General features: G+C 38.8%; 1 protein-coding gene across 1 annotated transcript in view; it reads right to left on the bottom strand.

Moving 5' to 3' along the window:
* Positions 1-3867: 3867 nt before the first annotated feature.
* LOC131435167 (E3 ubiquitin-protein ligase goliath-like) overlaps positions 3868-23786 on the bottom strand; it is a 191492-nt gene continuing 171573 nt past the window's right edge. Inside the window, exons 4-10 of the mRNA XM_058602777.1 lie at positions 17006-17123; positions 16574-16645; positions 11821-11897; positions 11651-11747; positions 5568-5717; positions 5242-5502; positions 3868-5178 (exon numbers count right to left, since the gene is read on the bottom strand). Coding sequence (XP_058458760.1) covers positions 4636-5178; positions 5242-5502; positions 5568-5717; positions 11651-11747; positions 11821-11897; positions 16574-16645; positions 17006-17123 — 1318 coding nt within the window. The 3' untranslated portion in view covers positions 3868-4635. The remainder of the gene's footprint in view (positions 5179-5241; positions 5503-5567; positions 5718-11650; positions 11748-11820; positions 11898-16573; positions 16646-17005; positions 17124-23786) is intronic.

Consider the following 23786-nt stretch of genomic DNA (forward strand, 5'->3'; position numbering starts at 1 on the left):
TTCCACACAGCAACGATCATTATCAGACTGTAAATTTTTTTTAGGGCCGTGAAATACTCAGAGTATGAAGTGGAGCGAAGAAATGTAGAAAAATTCTCTCGCGGTTTATGCATTGAGAGACTCGAGTTCTTGTAGCATCTTCTACCGGATTGAAAATATTGTATACAATATAGATAGCAATATAGCACCTTCTGTCAAATTTTCGACAATCACCAACACTAGAACTAAATATATTTCCTTAATTTATGTTCGGAATTTGAGTCCAGAATTCTGATTTAGGATTTCACCTTCATCATTCTGGTACATCCATTTTCAGAATTCATATTCAGAATTCAAGACATGTATGCTGTAACTATAGATACTGCGAACTTGGATTTTGGAACTAGATTTTGGAACTGAATTCAGTTCCTTTATTCAGGTTCGGAGCTCAAATTCAGAATTCAATTCTAGAACTTCGGTTCAGCTCAGTTCCATAACTCTAGAACTAAAATCATGTACTGTATTCTTGATCTGGATTCCGGACCAGAGTTTTGCAACTGAATTCTGAGCCTGTCCCAGATTTTGAGTCGAGTTCTAGAGTCCAATTCCATTATCGCTTTTTGGAAATGTGATAAAGAGCATGTCAGTTTTATTCGTATATGATTCCATCCGCTTTTTCCAATACGAAATGCATCTTCTTATTTTTGTGGATCCCTGATGTAAATTTCAGAAGGCTCTCGACTAATGATACCAGAACAGAAAAAGATGATAAGTTTTCAATCTAATATCATTTTTCGAACTGCTTCGTTTGCAAAACTTTACTTTACAGATTATGGCAACCAGTAATCAACTGAAAAAAATCATCTTCTCTTACATTAAGAACAAAACAAACCAATGCCGGTGATCCTGACAACACATTTTTTCACACTGCGGTAACATGAATTTCAAAATCGTGTATTTGCGTATGCCAATTTTAATCAATCGTGGCTGGCTTCATAAGCGAATACATAGTCGTCTGGTCCTGTTCTACAGCTCAACCTTACGCTGTAGACAGAGTGAGCGCGAGCAGCTGAGGTAAGCTTGATTCTGATCAAAGCGGAAAATGTACTTACGGCAACTCAAAGGGAGCCCTGTCAGAGTGAAAGCTGGGTTGATGTTTCGCTTGATTTGCTTTCATCAATCCCGCTTGTGGTTTGCTAATGCCATTCAGCTCAGCTTCTCGCGTTCACTCTGTCTGCAGCCTAAGACTAAACGTTATCTACAAATTGATATAGATCTCGAATAATTGATTGCTATTAATCGATTATCTCGATTAGTGACACTGCCGCTAATCGATTACAAATACTCGATTACTTTAGCCTTTTATTCGATTATTTTGATTAATCCAGCAAAACATACAATACAACTTGTATCGTGTTAGTGCGAAGAAAATTCTGAGTACTTTGCGAGAGAGAAAGTGAGCACGAGAAGCTGAGCCGTAGGGATGTCCGATACCGAGTCGATACTTTGACGTATCGACACTTATTTCCACAAATCGGGTATTTTTTTATTTCACGTATAGAGACTTTAACCTTAAGGTGATTCGTCTCTTTGGACCAGAAAAACTTTGTAACCGTATGCGCGGGGTTGGGAATCGAACCCAGGTGGGCTGCGTGAAAGCCATCACGCTGTACCCGTACCCAGTGGAACATTCATATTTCTTTGGTGCCAAGCTCGCGCATGTATTGGTATGACGTGGACTAGCCGTCGTTGAAATTCGTTCACTTCGTCCCACAGGTGTGTTAAAAGAGAGTGCAATGTGTAAAACACACGCACATAAAGGCGATGGAATAATAGCAATAGGAATTGGCATTTAGTGTAGTATTCGTGTATCGACATAATAGTTATGACATGAAAATTGTTGAGAAAATAAGTGAAATGTGATTTCAACACAAAGTGGCGTGCGGGAAGTCTTTGACTTGGACCAAAAGTCGCGAAAGGCGAAGTGCACTATATGTGGCAAGGAATATGCGTATACTGGCGGCACGATAAATTTATGCACAGCAAAAAAAGAATTTTAACAATCTCGATGTGATCATCAATTGATATGAAAAAAAAATAGACGTACACAGTACGAAAAATTCTTGAGATTTTACATCTTATCAGATGCACATAAATGGAGCGTCATATTTCACACAAATTTATATTCAAGAACATGTTAAATTGTGTGATTTAAAAATTACATGGCTTCAAAAAGAATGGAATCAAAATCAAAAGAGCGACAGCAACAACACGACTTGAACCGAAAAACATAAGATCACAATGCACACCAGTTAGTCGACTGAGCCACAGAGGCGCATATCTGCCTGGCTGGTAAATCGTGCATATAAATTCATACAGTCGCACTTGCTAGCCGAGTGCGAATTACACTCGGAGCCAGTAAATTTCTATACGAATGGAATATTGCGTCATTTGAGAAGTTAAGTAGTTATGAATTGTATCGTTTGTAGAATTATGTCACCTGTAAAATTCATAATTTCTTTCTGTGTACTGAACATCAAATGCAATAATTTTCTGTTTACAAGAAATATCACACATAAATCACACGTTATTACATCGAAACAACGTATTGGATACATTACATCACCTTAACTGAAAACTGTATATGATTCTAATAGGAAATTATGTATCTTTTCGTGTAATATTACAACCTTTAGAATGAAACCAACATTGTTGTTAGATTATATCATAATCTCTGTACATAAGTCATGCAGTAATTTTGATGTAATATCACAAATGTGTTGATGTCGTTCTAAAGATTATAATATTACACGAAAAGATGCATTATTTCCTATCAGAATCGTCTAAATATTCAGCCAAGCTGATGTAATCTACTCAATACGTTGTTTCGATGTAATAACGTGTGATTATTATGCAATATTTCTTGAAAACAGAAAATTATTGCATTTGATGTTCAGCACGTTTTATTTTTTTTTTTTCACCTTAATTGATAATCACATTGAGATTGTCACAATTCTTGTTTTGCTGTGTGGAAACACCTTTATGTACATCATAAAATAACGTCACAGTCGACAATTTTATTTTATTTTGAAATGATTGCTGCTCAAGTATCAATTGATACTTACAGGTATCGATACTTTATTTCCTTTTGATACCTTGTATCGATACCCAAAATTTCAGAATCGATACTTTGCCTTCCGAGTACCATCCCTACTGAGCCGAGCTTGGTGCTGACCAAAGCGGGAAACGTACTTACAGCAAAACAGAGGGACCCTGTCAGAGTAAAAGCTGAGCAGATTTATCGCTTGTGCTTGTGTCTACTAATGTCAGTTACCAGCTCGGCTCAGTTTCCGGCCTCCACTCTGTCTGCAGCCTAAGGCTGCAGATAGAGTGGAAGCCGGAAGCTGAGCCGAGCTCGGCGCTGTCCAAAGCGGAAAATCGGTACTAACATGTGATTAGGGCATATCGTGCGATAGGCCCTTTTGAAAGTTACGAAAAATAATGCTCATTACTCAAGTTTTAAACGTGGAATTCAAGCATATTGCGCAAAATTTTCGCAGATTGGCCTTCTATCTACGAGATTATATCGATTATTGTGTAAATGAAGGTTGTAGAGCCGAGCAATGAGCATTATATTTTGTAACATTCACAAGGGCCTATCGTACGATATGCCCTAATCACGTGTTACTACCGAAATGTACTTATAGCAAATCAAAGCTGAGCAGATTTCTCGCTTGTACCCTGACCCTTTCCTTACTCAGTTCGACTTTGAGACAATGTTGCTATTGGTTTGTGTTTGATTTTGATCGTATCTGTTGATTGCAGTTAAATAACAAATAAATCATAATTTAATACGCAGAACAAAATAATAAAAAACAAATCAAATCATAAGTTATTAAAAGCACCATTTATTTATTCCAATTACGTTCAATATTTAATCATTGCAGTCGTAGTCCATTGTTGCCATTTAATGCACACAGAGTCGGAAAATACTCCTTTCACCTTACATTGTTTGGCATCATAGGTGTGAATTCATCACGTAAAATACGTGAAACTAGCACAATCAAAAGACTAATTAGTACTGGGAACGCAAATCAGAAATTCGAAACAGACAATCGCAACGAATCTATCGAAAATACTTATCGATGTTTCGATGGATCCGGTTGATTGTTCGACCGTGAGCTGAACAATATTCAGAACTTGGAATAGTATGACTGCGTCGTGTTTGTATTGTTCAGTTCTAACATAAGGCGATTAAATTAGACTTAAATTTCAAAAGAAATAATTCCTATTTGAACAAGTAAGACAAATTACAGAACAACTCTGTTAACTTACTTCCTATTTCTAAAATAAAATAATGCATTTCGATTAGATTACAACCTTGAAAAGTTATCCCGCATGAAAGTTCCGTAAATCTCGAAACCGATACAACCAGACTGGTTTCTCTTTTCATCGCCGAAGCAGCGCTAGTCTAGAAAAGTACATTCATATCACGCATGGACTGTTTAACTGTCAGTTTGATTTCTACCCTACAGAAAAATGCTACGAAACTGCGAAACGCTATCAGTAATTTGCATCTTATCAAGAGAAGTACTAGAAACATTGGAAGAAAAACGATCGTTCCTCTACCCTATCAGTATCCTAATATCACGGTTATCACTTTTTCTTAATATCTCCTTCGACGTCATCCCTACTCTTAACGATCAGATCATTTTCGCTGTTCGGTTCGGTTTCATCCGAACCATCGTCATCCGGGTACTGGTCCGAGTGGTCCGGTTCCTGGTAGTGAGCAAATTTTCTGCTATCCGACCCACAGGAGGAAGTTCGCGACAGTGAGCAACGGCGTGCCGATTTCGTTTGAACACCGCTCGTAGCCATCGGAACCTGAGAACAGGTTCGCTCATCCGATCCCAAATGAATGTCGGTCAGCGAACCATCATCACATGGTGCCGATTTCGACTGGCACATAAGATTCTTGAGCGGGGTGCGCAGCTTGCGACCCTGGGCGCCATCGGTTTTATAAAAACGGAAGGGAAGTTTCGACTGGGTAGACGAGGTCTGCTGCTGGTGTTGCGGTGGATGCTGATGGTAGTGATCGGGAGGATTCATACCACGACAGGAACCAGTCGAATGATTACCTTTATACTTTTTCAACGTGCTGGGAAGACTTGATGATCCGTGCGGTTCGGAAGGATAGGTCTAAAACACAATCAACGATATTAGAACGTTTCTCACGATGGTGATCATCTCAACCATGCTTACATCACTTTCGGCATCATCCTGCGTCAGTGTACCATCGAAATTTCGTTGCTTTTTGTTTAGTGCCGCAGCCAAACATCCTACACAGATGTCGTTGTCGTTGTCCGATTCTCTCACCGAAGCCGCAGCGCAGCTACTTTCTGCAATATCCCCATCCATACTGTCTCTGCCGATGGAATGCCGGTTGGAATGCTGTAAATTGGTGGAACCTCTAGCTCGACGGTGCTCGCGATCCAAGTCGGACTCCGAGGAGCTGCGGGATAGCTGAAATGCGTGGGAGTAGAAGTTGAAGAAATGGTTCACAACGACGCAAACATGTTGGTCCTTACTTGATTCTCGGTGCTGGCTCTAATCTGTGGCAACGGACTGACACTGTGCCGACGTTGGTAGCCCCCGTCGGTGCTGCTGCGATCGTCAACTAGGTCACCTTCTTCCATATCCAGGTCCAGCTGAAGAATACTCTCCTGGCTTCCGGTGAACTATGGAAGAAACAGTAATCAATCAGTCCAAAATTCTACTTCGCGCCATGTTAACAGCAAAACAGCGCAGATCATACCGATGACATCGGTCAACAAGTAGTCAAGAACAAAATATTATAGATTTTAACAGATTTTTGATTGATGTAAATTGAACAACTGAATGTTAGAATCGAACAAAACAAACCTGTTCAGGTGTCAAGCAGAGCGGAACCACAATTTAAAATAATTAGGTGCAACGTTCCGACTTTCTGGCTAGAAAGAGTCCAAAGAGAGTTTCCTGTGCTCCCCACAGGATTCGAAGGAGATACAAGGTCAATCCGGGAAACAACGCAGTATTTTTCAATGCCGTATTTTCATTGGCCGAGTTATGTTGCGCAATGCATTTCGCTAGGAAAGTTAAGGTTTGTCTGCGCTGCACTCAAAAAAAAAAAATCATATCTTAGTTACGTGAAAAGTTTTGTGAATATTTTCCACTCTACTTTTAACTTACTTTTCAATGGACTGGCTTCAGCACGTGATCCCATTTCATAAATCACAATTCTTTGCTTTGTAGCATTTGAATAATTAATTAGTTTAGTAATTTAAAATTTTACTTTGCAGTTAATTTGGTAAACATTAAAAATATACACACATAATGTAATTGTTACTATTTAGGCATTAGCCCTTTTGAAAACAATATGCAGAGCCAGAGCTGCCATTTGTACAGATTTATCTGTATTGTATAGATTGTTGCGTTCGCTGATTTAAATCAGAGTGCAGATTTGATACAGATTTCCCTAATTTAATACAGATTTGTGTAGGTCCCGTGTTGCCCTCACGTTGAACGATTAATTGGATGTTGTTTGGACCAACGAAGAGGGTAACGATTCCACTGGATTATTACCATACAACCAATTTTCACATATTAAGGGAGAGTGTTCGGTTACCGGTATCCTTTTCTTTTAAGCTTATAACCTTTGACTAAGTGCACATTATGCAGACATCTATACATCAATGGAAAGCTAAAGTTCTAAGCTAAGCTAACAACTGAACAAGAAACTAAGTTGATTCAATCGATTGAAAAAACTTTATTATAAAATTAGTAAAGTGATAAGTTTTGGCCATTTCAGAAAAGGTATTTGGTTACCAGCACCCCAAAAAAATTTCGCTTAAAATGGAAAAAATATAAGTAAAAACTGCCATTATTCAAAGAAAAAACGAAATTTATTCTTTTCGGAGGCATTTGGACAAAAGTCTTCATTGTCTGATGGTGACTTCGCCTTGGCTTTCTTGGCCAATGATTTATATGGTGGCGCCTTTGGTGTTGATTTGGCCGGTCTTCCACCGGCTTCGCAGGTTTGAACACGTTGTTGCAGTCGAATTTATTGGCTTCTTATCCACTAAGCAACGTTTAATGGCATTAATCAGTGCATTAAAGTTCATTTTCCTTGACTAAGACGATTTGTTTGAAGTCGTCGTGGCTAACAGAACCAGAGAACCAAAGCTTTTACTTATATGACGGATTTATTGAAGCCGTCAAGTTGTCCACGTGTTGCATATCACCCGAGATGTCAGGTAATACAATAAGTTTAGCTAGCAAAAACGAATAGATCGCACAAATTTTTAAAAGTCTGTAATTGCTGCCAAAGTCTGCAAACAATCGAAGTTTCAAAAGTCTGTCAAAAGTTTTTAAACGAAAAAAGGTTTACATGTTAACTAGGAAATTTGACAATTCACAGTCAAATTTGTAGAATTGGCATCCCTGCACATCACTGACAATTTTTCGTGATTTGTCGAAAAAAATTAAGTGCCGGTAACCGAACACCTTGGGATGCCGGTAACCGAAATCGGTAGACATTTTGAAAATGACAATGGGTGCCGGCAACCGAACATCTTCCCCTACCATATAACTCCGGAACCGGAAGTCGGATCCAAATGAAATTCAATAGTAGGCTATGGGAAGGTAATACCTTTTATTTGAATCGTAGTTTGTGAAAATCTGTTTAGCCATCTCTGAAAAAAGTGTGTAAATATTTTTTTCCGTTTTTCCATTTTATATCACCAAATTTGACAGCTGCCGAACTCCAAATAGGTTTCTGTCGGCAGCCAGAATTCCTCACAAGCGAATTCCAGTGCATTCCGAATGAATATCGCCTCCAACCGAATGGTTCAGAAATCTGTCAGAATTCAGTAAGAGAAAGCAAACTGAATTGTTAATTCGTTTTCTTCGTTCTTTTCCTTCTTCAGTTTTTCGCTTATTTAGAACTAGTAAATGATCCATTATTGTTAGAATTCCAACTTAAACTGTTGAAATTTACTGGAAACCAGCAAAAAGGCCTACCAAAATCAGCATCGTCTATTCCTCTAGTTAGAGTGTAATAAAATGAGACAGGTTGCCTGACTTTCACGCTAACACATTCAAAAAGTGAGTGAATATTCTATGACATTCATAATGTCACTATCAATTGGGTTGATCGAGCCCTCAGAAACGAGCAATCGAGTCAAAGCCTCCATAATTTTCAGTTTTACGAGCAGTTTTTCGTCAATCTGAGTGAAAAAACAAAATTGTAGTAAACTAAATCGACCGAAATTTGAGACGGAACTCAATATGATTTCTAATTGTATTCTGAAGCAAGTGGCGATTGGCACTAAAAGGCAAATCTCAATGTGATTATCAATTGATGTGAGAAAAAAAAATTTAGACGAGCTGAACATCAAACGCAATAATTTTCTGTTTCGGGAAATATTGCAAATAAATCACACGCTATTACATCCAAACAACGTATTGAGTAGATTACATCAGCTTGACTTAATACTGTATACGATTTATGCATCTTTTCGTGTGATATTACGACCTTTAGAACGACACCAACCCTCAATTAGTAGGGTATCGGCTCCCTTGACCATGTTAGCTTCACCATCCATCTCATATAGGTAAACAATAATGAGAGTACGATATATCATCTCTGTTAAATGCATTGACTCAAAAAATATGGTAAAAATAGGTGCAATCGCATCGAACTATCGCGTCACGATAATAGAAATATTGCACATTCTTCTCTTTATATTTCCAGTGATGTTGCTTCTTATAACAGAAGTAAATATACAAAAACCGATTACAACGAGATCCGTTGATAGTAGGACGTAAGCAAAATAATATGCTGACTCGACTAATGAGATGACTAAAGATGCAATTCCCCCTACGTTGCCAAAGGCGGCTAAGCTGCTGGCTACTTTCGCTTCCACTCGAAGCTTCTTTTAGGTTTTGGAATCATAAATCATTATTCAAAAACGAAAAACAGTTACACTTATCTGATGTAAACCGCTATGGGAAAAAAATCGTTTCGTTTTTTTTCTGAGAGTTCAAACTAAACTATTAAGATGATAACAGTTAAATGACTGTTTGAAATTTGATATCAAAATATGAGTACACTAAAAAGATTTATCAACGAACCATCAACAAATATCTTGACGATCACTAAAACATAGCTGATCAGAAACGTTACCCTGAATTGATCGAATATAAAATTGTGGTTATTTAACAATGTACTGAGCCGTGCAAGTCAATGGAGTACAGATTAAACGTTTTTGTTCTAGGTAATTGTAATTCCTCTTTACACATATTTTGTTCTTGACTTTTTATTACAATGAAAAAACACAATATTTAAAAAAAATCCCGATGCTCAAAATAACTAATTTTATCAATGCTTTATAGTAGGTTACAGTATTATTTACCAATGGGAATATAGCCAGTTATAATTGGTGTGAGGGAAAAAAAGGCAGTGATAGTGATGGTATCATGGAATTAGGAAAAATAGTTAACACTTTTCGACAGCGAAATCACTACACAACTCGGTTAGTTAGCAGACCCGTAGCAAATGCAGAATCAGAGATTAGTGAAGCACATCAATTAAATTAAAAACAATGTAAAAGCCAAAAACCAAAATTAAAACTTACACTACTAACTGAGAAACAGAACTGAATCACTCTAATTTGTTTGTTGTTTCCCCGAGTATCTTCAACATCGTCCTGATTTCACTTGCAACTTTCAACTTGAAACTTTCGGCAACGGTAGCAACATCATGCGGCTGATTTTTGATGCTAGGCTTCGTGAAGCGAATGCACAAACCCTACATGTTTGGGAAACAGCAAGCTAAGACCGAAACCCGATCTCGATGCAACAACAGAGCAGATGTCGCGCGACAAAAATAACATGGAATTGCATGCAAAAGCTCCTGACCGTCCTACCTAGCTTTTTGAAACGGTTCGATTCGAATGATTAGTCCGCAGAAACAAAATATTAAAACAGTAGGAAGTAAAGAATAGAAATAACAGATACAATGCAAGTTAGAATATAAAAACGATAATGTTTATTATCTTTTTTTAAATAATGAAATAAAACGAAAGATTACGACTATTGCACTCGCTAAGAGCTGTAAACTAGCTGAAGAATGATTGGCCTACGTTGCCAGCTGATATGAATTGACTTGGCGCGCAGAACTTTTCTTTTTTCTCACTCTCGTGGATTCGCTTACTACGTCATTCTCACTCACTCGCTTCGCACCCTTTTCTTCCGTTACCGGTTTGCTAGATCGAGAATCGGAAACAGGCGTACGTCTACGGGCGGGATTCGACTGAACATAATAAGTCGAATAAGCTAAGACAAACAAAACTATGCGCTTACTAAGCAATCAACGGATTCTAATATGTAAAAAAAAAGATTTGTAAATCGCTGGCCTACTGTGATAGCGTGGTTATTTCAAATTAAAATTAAATTTGCGACAGGTTGACCTGCTGCCGACAATCAGCGAATTTCTACAGATAACAACAATAGTAGTTGTAGTAGTAATAGTAGTAGTAGTAGTAATAGCAGCTGTATGAGCAATTATATGACCTAACATTTAGGTATTTATGTCTCGTTTTGTATCACAGAATCTTACGTTAATATTTGTTTCCTCTCCTCACCTAAGTAGTAGTGTTTGTTCACTCTATCAATATTCACCTGTAAGACTAAATACTTTTAAGTTTCATCTGCCCGAACGGAACAATTGAACAATCGCTGGTTATTCATTTAATGCGGCTGTGCGAAAAATCTAGTCGATTGATAAATATTTGCATTTCATTTGAGCTTTCCGGCTTAGTGTAAATGGCACTGGTTTGGTTGATTCTAGTTTGATTGAATGTTGGCAACAATCACAGCATTTTATTGCAAAGTTTGTGGCGTTATTTCATCAATCCAACATGTTTATATACATTAGTTTGTGTTTGTATTTGCTAAACTAAAAACTTTTCTCTAAATTTACGCACCTTATTTCAACCAATATAACACATTGTATGCCTAAATTAGAAATTTTGAAAAAACAAATGGAAAATTCAAACAAACTCCATTCGATTCAATTCATATTCAAATTCACTTAGACTAGCTTTAGTACTGAATTACCCAAATGACGGAGTGCATTCCACACTCATATTCGCAAAAAATACAAATCTCCCACAGGAGATCAAACTTCGGTGACCTGTCGACTGTCATTGAGCATACGATTCTCGCTCGGTTCATTGCTACCAATACCGCTGTTACTGCCGTTACCATCGCTTGGACCTCCTCTGATCGGCCCGGCAAGAGTCGAGGCAGGAAGAGGAGCCCCGCTATCACTACTATTTATGTTGATTATAATCGTTACGATCTGATCTGGCTCGCTAGAACTACTATTGCTACTGCTACTACTACCACTACTACTGCCACTAGTGCTATTGTTTGGACCGGTTCGAGTACTGCCGCCATTCCCATCACTGCCGAGCTGAGTGGCAGTCCGAGCAGCGGCGGCAGACGACCCCGTAATGGTAGAACTGTTGGAAGGGGGTGGCGGAGGTGCTACGCTGAAGTAGTCAGCAATGATGGGATTGTTCTGGACAGACGAGGACGAGGACGATGAGGAACCGTGTGAGGAACCCACCACAAAACCGTAATGCTTGAGGATGTCCATCTTGCACATCGGGCAGGTCCGATGCTCCAGCAGCCACGGATCGATACAGATCTTGTGGAATTCGTGTCTGAAAGAAAATCAAATTCAACATTAGCTTTAACATGCTCCAAGGCTGTAGCGTAGCGGACAGCAGTACTCACTTGCAGGGAAGAACGCGTATCACATCCGTGACCTTGTAGGGCTCGATACAAATGGCGCAACAATCATTGTCAATTTCCTAAAACAAATATAATTCTGTTAGTTTGTTGAGTACGAGTCTGGTCGAATGAATTCATAAATCCATCATTGTTAAGGATCTTTCGGTATTAAAAAACTAATGAAAAATTGGCGCTGAATTTGATGCATTGGAATTTAGAATTTCTTAATGGAAGTTTCAAACAGGTGCCCTTGAAACTTGCTCAATCCAAGTGAAAAAAAGGGCCTTGTCTTGAATATCTATAAAATGATCACGTATTTTCAATAATCAAACATCAACACACAGAACCGATATGAAGCTGTATCAAACTCGGATGTCAAACTATTTGTCATTTGTATTACGGCACCATTCAACGAATTGTGGAGTGGAAAGAACTTCCAAAATGATTAGTGTGGAATTTCAAATATGACTTTCTCAATCACCATCTCAATTATGAAATCATAGAAACAAGATAAAGAGTAGGCCACACTAAAAATGTCAAACAAGAAAAATTTTCGCATCTGTCAGAGTTTATTTCGGAAACGCAAATATTTTATTATATCACCGTTATAACTTACCGGCCGTTACAAGCCTGATCGTGAAAGAAGCAGCAGTGTGAAATTTAAAACTGTAGCTGTAGATGCTACGTTACTTCGACCCGAACTATCGCCAACAGTAACAGCTATAAACATCGTAGCTGTTAAAAACGAAAAACTTTTCATCATTACAAATCTAACCACTGATCAGAATCAGTTCATTCTTGAAATAAACTACTTTTAATTGTTTCCCTCCATTCTTTGCTTACTGCACTCTGTAAGTTATGGGCAACCCGCAGATTCACGGAATTCCACAAAATTCCGGTGGATCAAGTTTCGAACATTGGAGTTTCCGCGTCAAGTTGTTTCTGGATTCAGTGGACGTGCTGGATGCCTGGTACACCGATGTTCCGTCTGTAGAAACAGAGAAGATCAAGTTCGAAGAAGCTGACCGGAAGGCAAACCGCTTAGTCATTGGGTTCCTGGTTGATGAAGTCCTGGGAGTGGTCCGGGACAAACGTAGCGTGAAGAATAAAGACTGTCCCAGAAAGTATGGACGCTACCAAAAACCGCTGCCATTTCGCAATGGTTCAGAATCTGTCAATTTTTATGGCTGCGTCCCGTTATATACACTCTTTTCTAACCACTTGTGCAGTTGTTTATTCGTTTTCATTCGTTTGTTTCGAAATGCGTGGACTTTCAGCAGAACAACGTCGAAAAATTTTGTACAAATGGTGCACAGAACGTGGACTGTCACCGAGAAAGATAGCGAAAATGGAAGGAGTAAGTGAAAAACCCGTGCGAAATACAATCAGGAAGTATGGTGAGGATAACACCTTTGAGGATAAACCGAAAACGGATCGAAAAAAAGGTCCTGCTAACCCTTAGTTGGATAAACGTATACTGAAGGCGTTCGAGCAAAAGAAGAAGGTTTCAGTTCGGGATGTGGCCAAAAAAGTGGGCACTTCGAAGTCAAATGTTCTTCGTTTAAATCTTCGAACCTATAAGAAGCAGAAACAACCAAAACGTTGTCCGAAACAAGAAGCTTTACAATACGGTTCTTGCTGGAAATTTGAACTGCATAATCATGGACGACGAAACCTACGTGAAACTCGATTACAAATCCTTGGCGGGACCATAATATTATACGGTGCGAGAAGGGCAAGTGCTAAACCAGTCCGAGACATCGATTGAAGTCGAAAATTTTGGTAAGAAAGCTATGGTCTGGCAAGCAATTTGTAGCTCCGGTAAGATTTCGAAACCCTTCATCACCACTGCTTCAATGAACAGCGAAATATACATCAAGGAACAAAAACGACTTCTACCTATGATTCGAAACCACTAGGATCCTGTTGTCTTCCGGCCAGATCTTGCTCTTGCCACTACTCGAAATCAACGGTACAATGGTATACTACCAAAAATGTCACTTTCGTCCCATAAGACATGAATCCACCAAATTGCCCACAACTTCGATCAATTGAGGAATTTTGGGCATTAACGAAGGCACATCTTAGGAAACATGTCTCAGCAGCCGAAACCATTCAACAGTTCGAAAAAGATTGGAAAAAAGTGTCAAAACTTGTCACCAAGAAGTCTGTACGGAATCTAATGAGGAACGTTCGCAAGAAGGTGCGCCAGCTAGTCTCCAATGGCTAAGTAGCAAATGTTGAGAATAATATTCTGTTGTTGTAGTCTAATATTATCAGTATATCGAATAAAATTTGAATATCTAACACTTGTGAATTATTTACAGCGAAATCAGAGTGCGTCCATACTTCCTGGAACAGTCTTTATGTGGGAGAAGTTGATGCCAAGAAGTCGGTGGCCAAACAAACTCTCCTGAGGAAGCTATGCTACGGGAATGTTAGAACATGCTTTCTTTAAAAGTGTGTTTTCAAATAAATTTAAGCAAATTTAAGTTGTGACTACTAATTTTTCTAATAGTGTTTTGATCATATTTTCAAATTTGGTTGAATTTGGTCCCACATTTTCCACATTTTCGAGATATTTATACTTGAATATGTAGTATTTTGTAATTAAATTGTTCCAAAAACTTTTTAGTTTGTAAACTTAAAAATATGCAATTTTTGACAAAAATACGTATTTTAATAATTAAAATAAAATTGCAAAACATTCGAAAATTCTGAAAATTCATTGAAAAAAATTATTATGGAAAAAACTAGATTTTGGGAGTCTCCAATAAACAATGTTTCATATCTCGACACCAATGAACCATTTTAAAGTGTTCATGTCTTCGACATGTTATCTTGTTTAAACATGATCTAAAACTTTTCTGAAGGCGTGAATTCTCTATCCCGTATTGTATGCAAAATATTTTTTTTAACTCACTTGTATGTGGATCAGAGCTGCTAAATGTCACTAACAACTAGCAACTTTACATGACGAATGAAAAGCTTATGTCACTGGACTGCTGCCAACCAGGCTCTACCAGTCATCATATATTGAGTGTCTGAGAGCCGATCTGTCATAACTTAAATTCTCTTGATATTACACTAGAGGTGTGCGAAACAGCTCATATTGGTGAGCAGCTCCGATCAGCTCACCAAAATGAATCGATTCGATGTATCAGCTCATCAGCTCATTTAGATTGAACTGATGGTTAATTTTGTGACACGTTTTTCTTGCGCCGTGAGAGGTAGGATTTCTTACTGATGATGTCTAATTCAATCCGTTAAAGAAGGATAGATGCAGGCATGTTAGAAATAACGAAATTTGGTGCAAACATTTTTTCTCGTTTAGAACTCGCTATTCAAGAGCCGAAGATCCGTTCAGCTCGTAGCTTATTGAGTATTCTGACCTCAAGATTATTATATTAATTTTTTTAACCGAATATTGCTCACGTACCCGACGTTAAAATGTTCCGTGAACATTTCCGTATAAAATGTTCAAAACGACGTACGTAACAATGAGAGATTCTCTTTGTTTACTTTCTCTTTTGATTATTACGGCACTCTTAGCAATCCTTCTCTCCAATTATTTACCGATAATAATAACTAAAGCTATCATCTTTTAATCTGCTCTGGAGAAATTACTAAAAAGGGCAGGAATATTTCGCAATAATCGAAAGAGAAAGTAAACAAAGAGAATCTCTCAATATTACATAAGTCGTTTTCAACATTTTATACAGAATTAATGTTGTTGTTCCGTAACCGTTCCATGTCGGCGATAGTCAACTGATGCTACGTGTGAATCGCTTTTACATATTGTTTTGTTTTCATCAGGAAATATGTTGGCCACCCATTTTTCACACCACCATTCATTTACACCAATAAACTCCGAAGTCCGATGACTTTTTGGAAAAAAAAACAATGAACTTTATCAATTTATGTTTATGTTTGTACTCTCATGGAATTTTTCTACTTCAACAAGGAATAGAAGAATGAGAGAGAAAACAAAAAAGTCGTCTGTCTTTGACTGAGTATACTTCTACTTGGTCATAGAACTATCGAGTATCTCATTTGACAGACACTTTGACCGTACCGATTACAGTTGACGATGATTTTATACAGTCTGTCAAGGTCATTCGACATGAGTGACAATTTGTAACTCTGATGTGGATTAATGATAACTTTGATTATATTAAATGAAGCCGATCCGACTTCCACGAGAATGAAAGATAAAAACTGTCTAACCTCCATATAGTTGACAACACAGAAAAGTGCGAAATTTTCAAAGCAGATTGTAAAACTATTTGAACCTGTATACCTGGCTATTGAATGGCCCTGAAAACTTACTGCAACTGCGACAGTCTCCCGATTCTGGTTCCGGAAATGATAGTGAGAACAGCACCATTACAGCACTAGGTGGATTCAAACAGGTCGTTCAGGAGTTTTTACTCTTTGAATATACTTCAACAAATGGGTTTAAAATTCAATGGATCTGCAAAATCCGGCTCTTTCTCTCTCTTTCTTTTTTTTCAGTGTAGTTTAATGTTTGGTTGGCTTGCCTAGTGCTAGCTATTGCAAAATTCCAAATTATCAGAAAGAATAGGAAAAAAACGAGGTCAAAAACCTCTGCGCATTCAGCACAGCTCCATACATCCAGTTAGATGATTGCATGGTGGCCATATGGTTTTGCTTCTGTTAGCTTTTCTCTTCGTTACCGAAAGATAACTACTGACTCAATTATCCGGTCTACTTTGGATGCCTGTTTTGAACTTACCTTGTCATCCGACTTAATGCTTTTGGTAGGGATTTTGGCAATGATTCGCTTGGCCACGTTGCAAAGCCGCTTCTGTTTGGAGGAGAATCGAAACAGAATAAAAAAATAAGATAAGAAATAAATGCAAAATAATATGAAACGCTACAATCGATATTCGAATACTACGCGACAATAAACCGGCTAATGTCTGGGCGGTGTTCACAACTGCTCGATAAATTTTACGTCAGAAATGAAACCGGGAGCTGATGACAAAATCAATCAATCAACCGGCAGCCGTCGGTGGAGCTCATAGTCAAGTTTGGTGCACAACGCAACCCGTCACACCGCGCGCCCGCAGGTCATTGAGCAGTAATTAAATCTTGCGACCGGAGTGACTATAGTATCGTATTTACCGCAGACACACAAACCGCTGTTTACGCCGTTGGCTCTTACCGATTGTTTATCTTTGGTTTGCAAATACCGAAACCGTTGCACGTAGTAAAACACCAGCCACACCAGCGAGATGATCATCAGCACTATGAACGAGATGGACACAAACAGCACCGATGTTCTGAGTTGGAGAAAAACGAAACGGGAGAGATAGAGATATTAGGAAAAGTTTGGTAAACTGTTTCTTTGTTATAGAATAGAAGGTGGTTGATCTCGCAGTATTGGATTTCATATATGTACAGTAGAGTATCCTCGGGCGGGGATTCCTTCTTGCCGGTATTCCTTGTAGTCGGATTTCGGCAATAAAGAGAGTATTCGTGTTTGAAATTTCTAGAGGATGAAAAACTACTAGTGAGTCATTATTTATACAATTGGTCTTCCATCCCAACAGGCCCGCGTCTTTCTTTTTACTCCACCGATCAATTTTGTTCAATTGAGTTTCCCAGCAATGTTTTAACACAAATTTTCTTAGACTCCAGCTCTTTTTTAATTGTTTCGGGATGCTTGCAAAGCTTCATCTTTCTAATTGCGTAGTATTTTTCAATACGTAGAATAAAAAATTCACCGGAACATCGTCCTATTGAGAAATTTTGCCACACTAGAAAGACGAAGCTTTGCAAGCCGGGTTCATATCTTTTGACTCGAAATTGACTCCGTTGACTCCAACACATTTTGAGAGGAATTGACAGGATGCTAGATCAAACCAAACCAGAGTTAATTCTTCCGCTTTTTAAGCCACCCCAGGTAACCAGTAAGCACAAAAAATGGCATTAAAATGGCCTTTTATGAGCACCAAAAATTCTCATAGCTCTATATCTGAAATCTGAAAGCCCATCTGTTGTGAATCAACTATAATTCAGCTTTCAGAATGCACGCCAGTCATAAATAAGCATTATATATGAATAGCCGTATATTTTGCCAAAGTCGGCCTGAATTTAGTCTCAAGTGCGATTGAAATGCCAATTAGCGATTATTTGCTGTCATAATGCGGCATTAGTATGTGCTTATTGGTTACCGGGGACGCCTCCGTTAAAATCGCACTGTTGATTGTTCTGTAAGTTATCACCACATTCGCAAATCACCTGCCCGATCTGGTACTTTTTTTTTGCAAATTTCGATCATTTGTTCTTTCAAACATCCTTCGAAAGATCGGATATAAATTTGGATAGAAAATTTACTTGCCCAGGAGGTTGACGGAATTCAAACTTGACGTAAATTTCGTCATCCATCACGATGCAACACGATGCACAGTGGGAAAAAATCTATGAAAACCCGTAAAGAATTCTGTAACTCATGAACTAATTGAGATAGGTCAACAAACTAAAGCGTTTCTTATGTAAAAATGTCGAAAGAATTCAATGGAATGCTTTACAATGTCCGCACGAATCGCAATCCTGATCGTTTTACCCCAAATGTACAGCAGTTTTGGGGTTTCCTATAACATTCGCTCTGTAACTTGAAAAGAAGTCGAGTGCGGTATTCCTATAGCCTACTTTCATGTAAACAAGTCTGGAGAATCGATTAGAAGAATCCACACTGGCCGCATGAAACGTTTTTATGACTATTTTACCTCATTTCCGCCATTTTATGGTATTTTATTGTAAATCGGTCTTAAATCGCATGGTAAAACTTTTTGGAAGTTTACTAAATCTAGCTTATCTTATGTAAAAATGTCTGTAGAATCGAATGGAGGAACCTACATTGACCGCATGAAACGTTTTGATGACTATTTTACCCCATTTCCGCCATTTTATGGTACTTTATTGAAAATCGGTCTTAAATCATTGTTAAATTTTTTTCCCTTTATGGGCTGCTCTGGCCGAGGGGGGTGGTTACAACGATCCGCACTTTCCATACCGGACGAACTAGGCTATGGTGCCCAAATGAACACTAGTAACGAAGGAGGAAATCGTTCAAAATGTAACCCAAGCGACAGATTCCTTTACGGCTTGAAATTTGCAACGAAAGATACGAATATCTTCTATTGCAAGTTCGCCAGAGAATTTGTCACTTGAGCAGGAAGTGTGTGCTTTACCCTGTAACCAGTCAATCATTTAGTCGTGCGTCTGTATCGTATTGGTATTTTGTCATCCTACCAACTGCTTCTGTGTCTAAAATGTCCTCGTCGATGAAACTTTGCAAAATTTCGCATTGTATCCGCTTCGGTCTTGGCCCTGCTTTCCTATATAGTCCTTTATGTCTGAAGCGGCACTTACGATTATTACTTTAATGCACTAAGGCACACTGCACTAGCTTTTATTTATTCTGTCACAGTTTTTATTATTGACTTTCTCTCTTTCAATCATTTTGACTGCTTTTGAGCAATTTAGGTCTAAACTAAGTTTTGGGCCTTCTAGTGTTGAGAACGCATCCAGGAAACAAGAACAACATGTATTTCGAGAAGAAATACTAGGTGTGATTGCATGAAATGGTCCACGTGAACCGTTCTCTTCCAGAAACACACATCTCACACTCTTAGTTAGAAGGTGACATCTGTGTCCAAGTTAGAGAAATCTAAGTACATTCAAACCTTTTCCGATTTGAGAGTGTATTTACACCTGATTAATCAGTTTCGCCGTCATTGCAATTTGTAAACATTACCGATACCGAGCTGGATCGGATATGTTTGAAAGTTCCTAAACGGTTCATAAGATATCAATTTACTCCTATTCCTGATAACAATAGTCCTCCTTTTTAAATTAAATTCACCAGTTCAGGACGACTTTTATATAATAATATTCATCCCAACTAGATCAAGATAATTCAAATTGGTGACCAATTCCAGGCATAAGAATGCTCAAAACCACCTAATGATCTATTGTCAATTTCAAGCAGTATTAGTTTTAACCGGCTGCTCGGCCATCCATGGAAGTTGACCATCAATGTTAACTTCCCTCTCTGAGCAGCCTAGATAGCCGTGTAGTGTCGGTAGCGGTTTCCCAACTGCTAAGAATAACGCTACGGTCCACCTGTACCGGTGGTATAAGTCCACCAAACAGGTAAGCCGTGTGGCATCCGGCGGAATTATTTTTTACCAAGAATTGATCCACTGGTTTCCTGTTCCATGTCGTAAAAGGCCACAAAAATAGGAACTCCTAAGTCAAGGTGTATTTCCGTACCGATGGCTGAATGGCTGCAGGAGGTTAAACATTGCAGTCGTGAACGGAATATCTTGGGTTTTTCCCTTACTGGATACACGCAATGCTTAGCAATCAACTTCTTTGATCATCGCTTCGGCAGGCCAGAGATTAGAAAGCTGAGTGTCTGTGGGTGTCCTCAAGGTGGTGTACTATCCCCACTTTTATGGAACCTAGTCGCTGATAGTTTGTTAAGGAAACTTAATAACCTTGGATTTCCGACTTATGGTTTTGCCGACGATTATCATATATTGATGACCGGTATAAGCATTAACACTCTCTTTGATTTAATGCAGCAAGCCCTGCGATCTGTTGAACAATGGTGTTGTCAGGTTTGGATTATCTGTAAATCCGGGCAAAACATCAATGGTGCTTTTCACTCATCTTAGGATAATTACAGGAGCTCGTCCGTTGCAGTTCTTTGGTTCAGGGGTCACTGTGGTCGATCAAGTTAAATACGTCGGGGTTATTCTTGACTCAAAACTGAATTGGTCTGCTCACATTGATTTCAGGATTAAAAGAGCTTGCATGGCTTTCGGCCAATGCAGACGAGCTTTTGGAAAATCATGGGGACTCAAACCCAGATATATTCATTGGATCTACACAACTATCGTTAGACCAATTTTAGCATATGGATGTCTTGTATGGTGGCAGAAAGGAGAAGTCGCGACAGTTCAGTCAAAGCTAAATCATCTCCAAAGGATGGTCCTAATGGCGATGACAGGAGCATTCACGACAACTCCTACTGCTGCTCTAGAGGCGCTACTGTGCATTAAACCACTACATGTGTTCCTAAAACAAGAAGCATTATCTTGTGCATACCGTCTTAGGGTTACAGGGCTTTGGAACAGTAACCCATTAGAATATGCTACCAGTCACACTCGCTTGTGGTCTCAAATGGTTCCGTGGGATGAGTATTTACTCGCTCCTAGTGACCTAACTCTCACATGCAGTTTTCCTTTTAAAACATTCAATGTGAGCTATCCTCTTCGTTAGGAATGATTGTCTGGTTGTCTGGAACGACAACTTGATGAACACATAGTTAGTTATACGGACGGTTCTCTGTTGAATGGTCGTGCTGGTGCTGGTATCTACTGTCGTGAAATAGGCTGGAGCAGTCTCATTCACTTGGTAGATACTGTACTGTGTTCCAAGCAGAAATCTACGCAATTCTGTGTGGAGTACAATCGGCACTTCAGCAGAGGATCTGTGGTAAACGTATTTATTTTTGTTCCGACAGTCAGGCAGCCTTAAAAGCACTCAATTCGAATGACTCACGGTCGAATCTAGTGATCGCATGTCGAACTCAAATTGAAGACCTCAGCATTTCAAATGCTGTTTACTTCTTATGGATACCCGGCCATTCTGGTATTACTGGAAATGAATGGGCTGATGAGTTGGCTAGAGCTGGTGCAACGAATGATTTCGTTGGTCCAGAACCAGCTTTACCACTTTCAACTAGTTGGATAAAGCACAAGATACGTTCTTGGGCTGCATCCAAACATGACAGCTACTGGCGCAGCTTGCAAACTTGCGCTCAGACAAAAGCATTTCTACCAGATTTAAATCTGAAAATGTCAAAGTGTCTACTGCATTTCTCCAAGTATCATTAAAGTATTCTGGTCAGAGCTCTGACTGGACATTGCAAACTCAATTATCACATGGCTACTATTCAATGTGCTGAGTATTATTCGTGTGATTTGTGTGAATGCGATTATGGTACTTCATATCATCTGATATGTAACTGTCCCGCATTGACGCAGCTACGTATCCGGGTTTTTGGTTCTCCATACATGGTTGAGTCTGTGTATGCGGAGCTAAAATTGAAGGATATTCTCTCGTTTCTCACCCAATGTGGTAAGGAGCTATAGTCAGAAGGGTTCATCGTTCTTCCTGGAGTGAATGAATCCCTTCTGTATTCACCTTAAATAGGGTTTGGCAGATTGTTTGGCATCCTCTGGGGGGTACCGCATTTACTTCTGCTCGTACATACTGCGAGTCGTTCTGCATTCTTGCGGGAGTGCAGAATGGTGTCGCTTTTGTAAGATCTCTAAATCCTCTCGGGGGTTGGAGGTTTTATTAACAGCAGACTGTTCGGGACCTCGTAGAGGTTCAGAATTTCCTTCTGCTTCCACTAAATGTGATCCTCAGCAGATTGTTCAGCATCCCTTAGGGGTGCAGAATTTACTTCTGCTTTTATGTGTTTTTGTGTCGTCAATTTTTCCCATCCTCCTAGTCCAACCCTTACCATTTCCTTTCAATCCTTCCCTCTTATATATCGGGAAAATGATGCTAAAAACAAATTGATGGCAAGGCACAAATCTCCAAATATCAAGGGGAACGTGCCATTTGAGCCAATTTGTTCTGATTCCTGATTCCTGACCTAATGATCTATTGTCAATTTCAAGCAGTATTAGTCCTGTCCACTCCGAGATCGATCCAGATAACATAATAATTCTCATCTTTTTACTTTTATAAGTGAACGATCGATCGATCTCGGTATGGTCGCTATCTGGTCCGACTTTGTCAATACGAAGTATAAATTGACTCCCACCCCCATCCGCCAAAGGGGGGTACGCGCCCTGTAAATCATCCAAAGCCTAGGGTTAAATTATGGTAAAACTTATTGGAAGTTTACTAAATCTAGCTTATCTTATAGAAAAAAGTCTGTAGAACCGAATGGAAAAACCTACACTGGCCGCACGAAACGTTCTGGTGACAACATGTTTTTTCTGTTACACTGGTTAAAACAAGGTGATAGTAGTGTTTCTAAGGAGTGTATCGAAAATAAGCTATCCACAAATTTTTCTTTCAAATTATGATAAAAACGATATTTTATTCAAACTAAAAATTGATCCTTAATTGTACGAGGTTAAACTTGAGCATAATAAAAACCGGATGAAATTTAAGTTATTACTTCACGAAATTTCGAACTTTTGATCGAACGGTCTTCATCAAGTTCCGGACGAGTGTTGCATCGCATTTTTTTGACGCTTGAGCCCAAATTTTTTTTGAACACCTGTATGTTTCCAGCTGCTTCTTGAAGATCCTCTTCACGATTGCCAGTAACGTTCGATGGGTCGAAACTGAGGGCAATTTGGTGGATTGATATTTTTCTCAACGAAATTTATACCCTTTTCCGCAAGCCAATTGAGAGTGGTTTTGACATAGTGAGCCGACGCTAAATCCGGTGCTGTGTTTCTTATATAAAGGCAGCAATCTCTTCTGGAGATACTAACAGATCGGCTGAAAAGTTCGTATCGTTTCTATGAGAGGGCGCCACTAGAATTAAATCCATACCATTTTCAGTTAGTACCAACCTTCAAATGATACGTGTATAAATTTGACAGCTGTCTGATTATTAGTTTGTGAGATATTGCATTTTGAGTGAAGCTACTTTTGTTATTGTGAAAAAAAATGGAAAACCTGTTTTAATCCACCTAGTGGTGTAATGATCCCTTTCTCATGTACAGAGAATATTGTGGTATTCTATTTGTACTTCCGGAACCGGATACTGGGAACCATTTGTGTAGTTTTGAGACCAGTTTAGAAATTTTTTTACGTTTTTTGTTTCGCCGTTTTAAGTGACGGTGTACAATATTTTAACACACTTTACCCTATAACTCCGGAACCGGAAGTCGGATCCG

Source organism: Malaya genurostris, chromosome 3, assembly GCF_030247185.1.
Source record: "Malaya genurostris strain Urasoe2022 chromosome 3, Malgen_1.1, whole genome shotgun sequence".
Lineage (NCBI taxonomy): Eukaryota > Metazoa > Arthropoda > Insecta > Diptera > Culicidae > Malaya > Malaya genurostris.